Below are 10805 nucleotides of genomic sequence, written 5' to 3'. Positions count from 1 at the left end.
CAGCTGCTGCTTTGCCGACGTCCGGCAAGCATTATCCAGTGCGATGATCGACCGTGTGCATCAGCACACTATATTGCGATTATTGAATCAACACTATATTACGTTTTAAGCACACTATAAATATGTAGAACTAGAAATCGTGTGAAATTTGCGAAACCACACGCCGTCGCAGCAGCATGGAGGAAGGCCGCGTGCATTTTGAGGACCAGCCGCAGCGCCATGCGGCGATCCTCGAGGCCTTGGATCACGTCGAGAATGTATACCGCTGCTTGATACACGATCATCTCATGCATGCTTGACTGGTAGCAACTCGTGCTGGCGGTGCAAACGGCCGGCAGCGCCATGGAGCACATGGCCGCGATCACGACCGAGGGCCGCGACGCCGAGTTCCAGCGCACGTCGACCGAGTTCCTCCAGCTCGTGCGCAGCATCCACGCCGAGCTTGCCAAGCACGCGCACCTCGTGCAAGACTACCGCAGCTACGGCCGCAGCACGTACGGCGTCGAGAAGGACGCGGACCTCGCGCGGAAGAAGGTCAAGATGATCCTGGCGACCCTGCGCGACCTGCGGCGATACACGGACGAGCACATGAGTACCGAATAAGATGATGAAGAGGGTATTGTTAGATCAAGCGCTTCGGCAGACGATAGTGCTGGAAGTGCTCGTGCAGCTTTTGCACGTAAAAATGGTCATCGTGCAGCAGCGTCGGCGTCGCGTCGAGGACGTCGTCGTCAAACATGGGCTAGACGTCTGCTTCATCGCAAGCGACATAGGAGAAGGACGTACGTCGTTGGCGACATTCGCTATCGCCTCCTCGACCTGCACCTCGATGGCTTTGAGCTCCGCGTCGTGGGTCCCGGCCTCGTCGTTGCCGTCGTGACGCAGGATCGGCCAGCCCAAGCGGTGGAGGTAGCGCCAAATCTTCTTTCGGTGCAGTGCGTCGCCCAGAAGCGCTCTCGTGCAGTCGCTAAATTCGTGCTCGTCGGCCGGCGACATGATGTCGGCGGCCTTCTCGATGAGCGCGGCCCGCACCTCGTCGCTCTCCCGAGCGCATATCGCTGCCAGCGTCGCGTACGGGTCCTAGAACGAGTCCATTCATATGCATATTCCTTCGTCGCAGATGACAACCTCGTCGGTGGCGCGGGCCGTCATGAGGAGGAGCGTGAACCACGCCGCATGCCACTTGAGCGACCCTTCGTTGGCGGCCAAGATGACGTAGACCAAGATGTCCATCGCGCCCAGGCGGATCTAGCAACAACAACGTCATATAGCGTTGTGCTCGATCGGCGCACAGCAATATCAGCGATTTGGGGGCACTCGAAAATGATGCTGTCAAAGCAGCGGCAGAGGCGCATGACCGGCGACTTGAGGTGCACAAAGCACTCGACTTCGACCAGCTCTTCTGCATCGTTGGGTACATTGTGCTCTCTAATATACCGAATATGACACGTCGTTTATCACGAATGACGAGCGTACTTGACAACGGCGCAGCGGCGAAACCAGTCGAGCATGGCCGTGCAGAGGGGCACCTACGGAGATAGTTGGTGTGCCATGAAGCATGTATCATCCTGTGGGCGTACATGCAGCGACGGGTTCTCGAGGATGATGTGAATGAGCTCGAGCGCTTCGTACTGGACGCGGTAGTTGGTGTGATGGAGGAGTGCCATCGAGACAGCGATCGAGTGGTCGAGCTGGAGCTTGCAAAAGCGCGCGTCAAAATACGGTGATTTCTTTGAAATCAATTCGCGCAAAATCTAGCGCAAAGGACGGAATTGAGAATGACGTTGCGTTTTGAGTTCGTACTTGAGACCCGAGGCACTTGACGCTGTCGGTGGGCTGGTCAATGAGAAACTCGAGCGCGGCGTACGTGGTCGCCATCGACGCCGGGTTGCCCGTGCTCTGCTCGATCAAGAAACTTCGGCACGCGAGCCACACCGGCGTCTCGCACGTTGCGTGGCCTAGCAACATAGCACCATCGAGATCTAGTCGATGCAGCGAGTATGTCAGTCGACTATAGTCGTAGCAGCGTCAAAACTACCTTGCTCGTGGACGATGGCGTTCGGTATGACGATGTACCTCGCGCGATGCAGCTCTGGATCACACTGCGCTCGGCGTCGCACGAGCTTATGTACTCCTTGTACGTACGACCCGCGCGGCCAATGTACTGGAGGAGCGCGATCACTTGGACGCAGTCGGCCTCGAGCGCCACGTCACTCGCAAACGTGAGCACATAGAGAAGGATGCGCACGCCGTCCATCTGTCGTCCACTTGAATTCTCAAAATCAAGCAGTTGATAATTCTACATCGATAAAGTCTTGGAGAAGGCTGTGGTTGGCGTGCAGGAAGATCTGAAGTGCTTGGACGTGCTGCGTGAGGCCAAAGCCGTCGGTGCAGCCAAGACGCAGCCACGAGAGGATTCGTGACAAGTAGAGCGTCGTGGTCGTACCGAGCGCGTGCTCCAGGTCGACCGGTCCCGACGTCGCGCCTCCGTACTGCGCCACGAACGCCTGCAAGTAGCTCTTGCGCTGCGCTCGCGTCGCTACCTCCACATGTCGTACATGGTAGCATTTGCTGGCGTACCTTCGTCCCACTGCTTGAGCATCGCGACCACTCGAAACGACCAAACCAAAGGATTTGAAATTGATTTACACTAGAAAAAGACTATGTAACGAGTTTACCAGACAATGCACTTGTTCACCGGGTTCATAGGCGACCCGGCCTTGCACTGGAACGCGTCGGCGAACGCAGCCGAGTTGTAGAGCGGGCCGTGGACGCGCCACTTGCCGGGCGAGTGCGGGTCCGTGTTGAGGAGCAGCGTCGCGGCCGCGTCCGACCGCTTCTCGCACCAGCCCTGCGCAAACGCCGTAAAGTAGAGCTTCTTGTCGTCGTAGCCAATCTCGGCGATCGACGGCTCGGACGCCTTGGCGCGAAGGTACGCCAAATACGCGAGCTTGAGACCGCCGTTGTCGGCAATGTTTTCGCCGAGCGTGAGCTCGCCGTTGAGGTGCCCGAGGAGCGTCTTGCCGTCGAGGCCGAGCACCGGGAACGTCGAGTACTGGTCGGCCAGACACTTGGCGTTCTTCTGGAACGTGGCCTTCACGGACGGCGACCACCAGTCCGAGAGCTGGCCGCTCGGGTCAAAGTTGCGGCCTTCGTCGTCAAAGCCGTGCGTGAGCTCGTGGCCCATGACCATGCCAATGCGCGCATAGTTGACAACCGCAGGAAAGCGCTTGGCGTCGTAGAAGGGCGGCTGCAGAATCGCGGCCGGAAACACAATCTTGTTGGCGGTCGGGTCGTTGTACGCGTTGACGGTGAACGCGTTCATGCCCCACGCGGTCTCGTCGACGGGCTTGCCGATCGACGCAATGCTCTTGGCCATCTCGTACGTCTGGAGCTTGACAACGTTGTCGTAAAATGCAGTCGCGCTCACGTTGAAGGGAAGCGCGGTGGCGTTGTCGGGGCCGCCGATAAAGTTGCCAATCTTGGCAACCTTCTCCAGGCCAATGCTGCGCGTCGAGACATCAAGCCACGTGTCTTCGTTGAGGACGACAACCATCGACGCTTCAATCTGCTTGATGAGCGCCTGCGCCGACGCCTTGGTCTTGCGGTCAAACACCTTGTCCATGAAGAGGTCGCCGAGCTGCTCGCCGAGCATCGACTGCACGAGGTTGTTGCAGAACTTGGCGCGGTCTTGCTTGAGCGGGAGGCCCTGGAGCACCGCGCCAAACTTGTGGTTCGCCTCGCGGAAGCGCTCGCCGAGGAACGCGCTCTGCGCGTGCACAAGGTGGAAGCTCACGTACGCCTGGAGCGTGTGGAGGTCCGTCGACCGCAAGAGCGACGTCTGCGCCTCGAAGAACGCCGGCGTCGACACGAGGACTGGCACGTCCATCTCGAGCACGTCGGCGCGGACGCCGCGGAGGAAGGCGGCGGCGAGCGGGTACTTGGCGCGGATCTCCTTCAACGTAAACTTGTTGTACGTGGCCCACGGGTCGCGCAGCGCCGCGTTCGGAAGCGAGATGTTGGCGAGCTGCGTCTCAAACGCGAGGAGGTTCTTCGTAAAGGCCGTCGCGTTACGGTCGTTGAACGCCGGAATCGCGTCGAACGCACCGACGTACTCGGTCAGGAGCGAGACAAACTTGTCTTGCGCCGCGTAGTACTCGATCGACGGCAGCGTCAACCCGCCCTGCGAGAGCTGGATCACGTTCAGCGACGTGTTCTTCGGGTCCGGGCTCACGCCAAGATCAAAGAAGGACGGCGTCGACGCCTTGGCAAAGAGCTCGCCGGCGTACGTCAACAGCGCGTCGACCGACGTGATGGACGCAATGTGCGCGAGCTGCGCCGACACGGCCTTGAGCGCGACCGGGTCGATCGCCGCTTCGGCGAGGCACGCCTCGTAGAAGGCGTTGATGACCGGCGGCTTGCTTGCCATGATCTCGCCGATGATGCGCTCGTTGTCCTTGGCGACGACGCTGAACGACGTGTCCGCGCGGTTCTCGGTCTCGGGGATCGTCGTCGCCTTGAGCCAGCCACCGCACGCGTACTGGTAAAAGTTGTCGCATGGGTCCACGCTCGCGTCCATGAGCGACTCCATGTGCTGGAAGAACTCGGCGTACGCGGCCGTCGCGTTGATCGGCGTCGTCGTCACCGGTGCCGTCGTCGAGGCCACAGGCGCCGACGTCGGGAACACAATCTCATCCGGGTGCGTCGGGATCGGCGTCGCGGGAAGCGTGGTGTCCGTGCTCGACTGCGCGGTCGCCGTCGTCTCGGTCGCGCCGTGGCCCGCCGTCGCGAGGTAGATGATGGCCGCGGTCGCAAGCGCACCGCCGACGGCCGCGTACTTGGGCCAATCGCGCTTCAAGCCGGTGGTCGCCGACGTCGTCTCGCCCGTGAGGAGCGACGAGTGCTCGTTCTGGATGTCGCTCGACATGCTGCTGGACGGGCGAAATGCAAAGTGGCGCAACGAAAGGGTCAAGTCGCCGGCCAGCTGGCGCGATAGGATCAGCGCCAATGCGCGCTGATTGGCTGAAATCCCATCGCTTGTCCCCGGCGCTAGACAGGCCGCACGCCATTTTTTGTCACATCGACTGTTTGACTTGGTATTTGTATGTCATTTTAATTGAATCGATGCGAGCAAGTTATCAGGTGCGGCGCTGATACAGACAAGACGCCGTTCAACCCGCGCCGAAGCACCGACGAAGACGCCGCCGCTAGGCTGGCGACCGAGGGACGCGCAATGGTCGCGTGCGACAGACAGGAGCTCGGTAGAGCCATGCAATACTTCTAGTGCAGGTTCTTCGCGCCTTTGCACCAGACTCAATGTGTCCAACCTCTGCACAACACTCTGCATGGGTTCAGGTCCACCACCTGCACCAAGGGCGATCAGGACCTCATACAGGCGTGACCAATCGGAGGCCGCGCGTCGACTGGCGTGGCAGTCTTGTCTTGCGATAGGAAGCAAGGGCTTGCGATGCTATGCAAGTCAGCTCGAAAAAACAGCATTGGTTTGGTGTGTTTGGGGCAGTGTTTCGTCCAAGTTTTGCGTGAGCTGGAATCGATGAGCCCATAGCTTGCATGTACCCAAACACCTTTGTGTTGCTTGCACGGCGACCGACTGACGATTGCACCTGAGCGGTTGTGGGCGGCTGTCAACCTCAAGAAAAAGCCGTGAACATGCACGCGATCGCCGCCGAAAGGAGGGGTGTCACCGACTGCAGTGTGGTTGTGTTTCGCGACGGTGTCATCGAAATGCTAACTTTGAAGACACGTCCAAATCTACGATACTAGAACCATTCAGGGTGGCGAGCTGCGTGCAGCTACGATGAAACACCAATGTAGGGCGATGCGAGAATACTTGCAGCATCATTGTCACTGTACACTGTACCACGCGTTCAAGTAGCCTGCCTCCAATAAACCACCGTGCCCACTGACGATCGATCATCTTACCGGTATCCGCGACAACTGCAAGAAGACGCTCTTCCGTTCTAACGACTGACGCCACTTTCTGTTTCACGACGGCGATCTTGACGCGTGCACAACAAAGAGCGCCAAATGCCTTGCTCTCAGAAAAAGAGCCATCTCTTTTTGCTGAACATGGTGCGGGTTTTATACTGCAAACATTTGGATCCCATGGGCGCCTACATAAAGCCGTATCATTCGAGAGGTTTCTTTCCTTGCATCAATACCATTCCTGTGCCATCTTCCTGGATATCTAGTGCATTGAAACTTTAATCGATCCCAACTAATAACTCGAACCAACGCTCGGATCTTGGTGTTCACCTTTGTGACAACTTCAACCTGTACAGCTACTGTGTGCTGCCACGTCATGAGCCGTTTCAAAACGGCGTGTCGAAAATCCAAAATCCATCGTGCACGTCGAGCAGTCGTTTTGAGGCGACTCATTTTTCCTTGGACAACGTACGCACGCATGGGCTACCTTCGCGCCGAAGAGACTTTGTCGCCGTATGCCGACTTTTACGAGCGCATGCATGCCATGATGGACACGCGCGTGGATCCGTGCGACGACTTTTACGCCTACGCGTGCGGCGGCTGGCTCCAAGCGACCGATACAACAAGCGACGACGACAGCGCGTTTGGGCGTGTCACGACCTACGTCAACAGTGTTCTCGACGCGATCATTGCGGCGGCGCCACCCGGCATCCACGAGTTTCATTCAGCATGCCTCGCCGAAGGCGACGTCAACGACGACGCTATTGCTGCCATCAATGCTCAAATTGAAGCGCTTGCAACCATCGACACGGCCGACGCACTGCTGCGATACGCGGGTGCGCTCGTCGCCTCGACGTCCATCTCGGCCTTTCTGGATGTGGGGCTCACACCCGACGCAGCCAACAGCTCCGTGTACGTCTTGGAACTCACGCAAACCGTCTTGACGCTGCCTTCCTTGGTGTCCTATGCGACGTCCGAGAAGTATATGGAGCACCTCGTCGAGTACATGGCGAGCTTTGCAGTCGTGCCCGCGCTTGCAGCGACCAACGTCACCGCCCTCGCGCTCGATGTTCTTGCATTTGAAGTGCGCTTGGCCAGTATCTCGGTGCCAGCCGAAGTGCTGCGCGATCCACGGTCGACGTACCATCCCGTCACGATGCGCGAGGTCCACGCCACGTACCCTTACATTGCGGCTTTTCTTGACGGCTTGCACGCAGACGCCTTGGGCAATGACGACGCCACCATCGTCCTTGGCACGCCAACGTTTTTCGCTGCACAAACGCAGCTGCTGGCGTCCACGCACCTTGCGACGCTCAAAAACTACCTGCGCTTCCGTATTGTGCATGGCCAGAGAACTCTGCTTGGCGACGCGGCGCGGCGGGCGTACCGTCAATGGGAGGTCGCGCTCTACGGCGTGCCACCCACCGAGTCGCGCTCGGACTTTTGCCAGCAATTGCTGCAGGCGTACTTGGGGCCGCAGATCGGAAAGTTCTTTCTCGAGCGTGTGTTGGATGAGACGTCGGCAACAGAGGCGACAGACCTCGTCCACGAAGTCCAAGCCGCGCTAGTCACTGTCTTGGCCAACACGCCGTGGCTCGACGCAGCCACACGCGCCCGAGCGCTCGAGAAAGCATCGGCCATCGAAACGTTCGTCGGCGGCCCAACGGCAGACGAAGTGCCCGTGGCTTTGAACGCGACCAATTTTTACGCCAACATGATGGCCTTCACGGCGCTCTACAATGCGTATGCGCTCGGGAGTATCGGGACATCCGTCGACGCGACGGCGTGGGGCATGGGCGCCTTTACGGTCAACGCGTACAACGACCCATTGGCGAATGCCATTTATCTGCCTGCAGCAATCCTCCAGCTACCCATCTATGGCGCATCCAAGCTTCCGCCCGCCGTCAACTATGCGCGGTTGGGCATGATCATCGGCCACGAGCTCATGCACGGCTTTGACGACCAAGGTCGCAACTACGATGCGCGCGGGAACCTTGTCGACTGGTGGTCGTCGAGTGTCCAAGCCACGTTCGAGGCCCGTGCGCAGTGCTTGGTGGACGAGTACAATGCGTTTCAAGTGTACGGCCGCGCGACAAACAAGTCGGTTCTGCTCGGATCGGTCAACGGCAACCTCACGCTGGGCGAAAACATTGCCGACAGCAGCGGCGTCAGGATCGGACACGTGGCGTTTGCGACTGCCAGGCAAGTGAATCCCTCCCGCTTTAGCACAGACGACAACGACGATGACAAGGTGTACTTTACCGCGTTCGCCCAGCTCTGGTGCGAAACGGCGTCGGATACTGCCATGACGTGGCGTCTCGAGAACGACGTACACGCGCCCAGCGAGTGGCGCGTCCGCGGCCCACTGCGCAACTATGATGCATTTGCCTCTGCGTTTCAGTGCCCCGTAGGATCGCGCATGAACCCCGCCACCAAATGCGTCATGTGGTAATATACAACGCAAGTAATATTCTACAAGGCGCTAATGGCTGGCGCTGGCAAGCAAATAAAGTTGAGACGCCACAAGAAGAAATCTGTAGCCGAGCAAAAGTGTTGCAACGCTATCGAGCTCGAGGTTAGCTACTGTCGCGGCGCCCCACGGATGCACTGTCCCATCGAGGCGTCGGCGGCGTCCTAGCTACGTGGTCGACGGCGTGTGTGGGGCTAGCTCTGCTGCGCAGCCTCGCTAGTGTCTTTGCGATATCATTGAGGACGTTACGAAGCTTGTCAACTCAAGTGCCTTCACCGCCCTCGTCGACATCGTTGAGGTACAGGAAGAGCGTCGCGAACCGGTTCGGTTCAGAGTGGCGCAAATGCGTAGGGAACTTAGACAGTTGTCTCAGCGATCGGCCTCCTCGTAGACACGGTAGTACGCGTAGCGGAAGGCGTCGCCGGCGCGCTTGGTCCAAGCGTTCACGGCGAGTTCGAAAAACGTGACGCTGCTCCGGGCAGCATCGAGCAAAACGTTCTCGGCGTCTTGGTTGGTTTGCAGAAACTCGACCCACTCGATACCGACGAGCGCCGCCAGCTCGTCGAGGGTATGGTCTTCCAGCACGAATTTGACAAGCTATACAATACACATTCAAAGCCAATGGAAAATACGGCAAATTACCGTCTTTTCGAACGTCGTACGGTATGTCGGGTAGTGGGGGCTGGACATCGGCGGGGGCGTCCGCGCCGTGGTCTTGGATGCATTCCTTGGCCCACCGGATCCAGCGAAAGTAGTGCGAGACGCCGCTGACGGGCGGCTTGGGCGCTCTATTCGATCACGTCATTTGAACGAGATGGCATGCCAATTGCACGTACGTGTAATGCAGGGCCGGCAGCGCCGCGCGCTTCTCCCACGACGCAATGATGTGCGGCAGCATGTACCCGCGACTTTCGAGGAGTATCTCGACGAAGCCGTTCGCGCCGTTCGCCACGTTTTCCTTGACCCAGTCGCCCCACTCGACATCCGCGTACTCGGTGAAAAAGTCGGTCGCCGCCGGGTCGTTCAGAAACGCCTGCAGCACGCTGTGCTGCCACGTCATCGTATCGTCGGTGTTTGGGGGCATGGGCCCGTCGCGCTGAAAGCTCGGGTCCAAACCTGCCTCGGCCGGGAGGCTCTCGATCGTAGCGGCCGCCCATGTACACCTCGTCTTGTAGTCGGCGACCGCCAAGTTCTTCTTGCCGAGGAAGTCCTTCGAGTCAAAGTAGTCTTCGTGCTTGCGGATGAACTGACCGGCCTCGTAGCGCACGAGCTGGAGACGCTCGGAAAGCGCCGGGCTCGGTAGATGCGCGAGGGCCGCCGTGCGCCGGCGAAAGTCGCGCGTGAACGCCGAGTCGTCGAGAAACGCCGTGTAGCTCGTGCGGTCCGAGTGGTACCCGTCAGTCGCGTCCTTGCTGCCGACGGGCGACCGCTGGAGCTTGTTCATGCCCTCGGCAATGATCGCATCCGCTTCTTTGGCGTCAAAGAACACCTCGACGTCAAACACGAGCGGCGAGAGCGAGATCGTCTTAAGCGAGATGCCGTCAATGTTGCGCGTGTACCCGACCTTGATGCCGGGCCAGACCCAGATCTGAAAGTCGACAAGGACGTACACAAGTCGCTCGGCGTTGACTTCGGCAGCCGTCGTAATCGGCTCGCCCATGCTGTCGTAGAAGCGGAGACCGTTAGGAAAATACTCGGGGTCGCTCCCGAGCGCGGTGGCTGCAGCTACAGCGAGCTCGTACTAGCACCCGCCCTTGGGCTGCCACTCGACAAGGACGCCGTCGTCGCGGCCGTTGAGCGCAATAAAGGCGCTGCCCGTCGCACGGAGCGTGGCGGCGTGGCCCAACGCCACGTCGAAGTGGACAGGCTCGGGCGTCACGACGGTCGGGAGGCTGCACGTCGCGTCCGGCGTGAGCAGCTTCCGCGTTGACGGACGTGCCATGTGCACGCAGTTCTCCGAATGGGTTTTGTATCCGGATCCCATCGTCCATAGTTTTGATTGGCTAAAATGTACAGACGTGGATCCTGATTAGCCTATTTCGGTTTAATTTCGCCCAATGAAACCTTGAGCAGCATGCGATCGTTTGCGCGCTTTGATTTCCACGCACGATGATGAGTCACATCGTGCCACACGAGCATCGGCGCTCGACGTCACCAGCATCACGTTGCGATCATCGAGTGCATGGCGGCGCCCGCGAATGTCCCTCGCTTATCTGCGCACTCCCATAGGTCGCGCTCAGGTCTAAGCTGACCGCGCTCGTCGCTCTGCTCCAGCATAATCTAGGCTCCGCGCATTAGCCGCGAGCCTGTCTAGACGCGAAGTGCACAGACGAGTGGAGCATCGTTGTCTTCGTATTTGGTAGCAATCGGTTACGATAGACTGCAAGAA

General features: G+C 59.1%; 5 protein-coding genes across 5 annotated transcripts; 2 read left to right on the top strand and 3 right to left on the bottom strand.

The window, feature by feature from the left end:
- Positions 1-176: 176 nt before the first annotated feature.
- SDRG_01819 (hypothetical protein) lies at positions 177-603 on the top strand (the record flags this gene model as incomplete). Its single annotated transcript, XM_008607369.1, has 2 exons — positions 177-257; positions 307-603. The coding sequence occupies 2 exons, from the start codon at positions 177-179 to the stop codon at positions 601-603; spliced, it is 378 nt and encodes a 125-aa protein (XP_008605591.1).
- A 19-nt stretch (positions 604-622) lies between these two features.
- On the bottom strand, positions 623-2602 carry SDRG_01818 (hypothetical protein; the record flags this gene model as incomplete). The annotated part of the gene is made up of 10 exons (XM_008607368.1): positions 623-742; positions 787-1080; positions 1129-1248; positions 1293-1428; positions 1477-1529; positions 1581-1754; positions 1804-1958; positions 2077-2257; positions 2304-2539; positions 2581-2602. 10 exons carry the CDS (start codon positions 2600-2602, stop codon positions 623-625), a joined length of 1491 nt encoding a protein of 496 aa, XP_008605590.1.
- Positions 2603-2674: 72 nt separating this feature from the next.
- Positions 2675-4927, bottom strand: SDRG_01817 (hypothetical protein; the record flags this gene model as incomplete). The annotated part of the gene is made up of 1 exon (XM_008607367.1): positions 2675-4927. The coding sequence occupies one exon, from the start codon at positions 4925-4927 to the stop codon at positions 2675-2677; it is 2253 nt and encodes a 750-aa protein (XP_008605589.1).
- A 1497-nt stretch (positions 4928-6424) lies between these two features.
- On the top strand, positions 6425-8398 carry SDRG_01816 (hypothetical protein; the record flags this gene model as incomplete). Its single annotated transcript, XM_008607366.1, has 1 exon — positions 6425-8398. The coding sequence occupies one exon, from the start codon at positions 6425-6427 to the stop codon at positions 8396-8398; it is 1974 nt and encodes a 657-aa protein (XP_008605588.1).
- On the bottom strand, positions 8391-10358 carry SDRG_01815 (hypothetical protein; the record flags this gene model as incomplete). Its single annotated transcript, XM_008607365.1, has 4 exons — positions 8391-9013; positions 9059-9204; positions 9253-10119; positions 10165-10358. The coding sequence occupies 4 exons, from the start codon at positions 10356-10358 to the stop codon at positions 8679-8681; spliced, it is 1542 nt and encodes a 513-aa protein (XP_008605587.1). The 3' UTR covers positions 8391-8678.
- Between the last annotated feature and the right edge of the window lie 447 nt (positions 10359-10805).

This window comes from Saprolegnia diclina (genome assembly GCF_000281045.1).
Source record: "Saprolegnia diclina VS20 unplaced genomic scaffold supercont1.4, whole genome shotgun sequence".
In the NCBI taxonomy this organism is placed as follows: Eukaryota; Oomycota; class Saprolegniomycetes; order Saprolegniales; family Saprolegniaceae; genus Saprolegnia; species Saprolegnia diclina.
The sequence above is the reverse complement of the archived record's forward strand: the minus strand, read 5'-3'. Positions and strand labels throughout refer to the sequence as shown.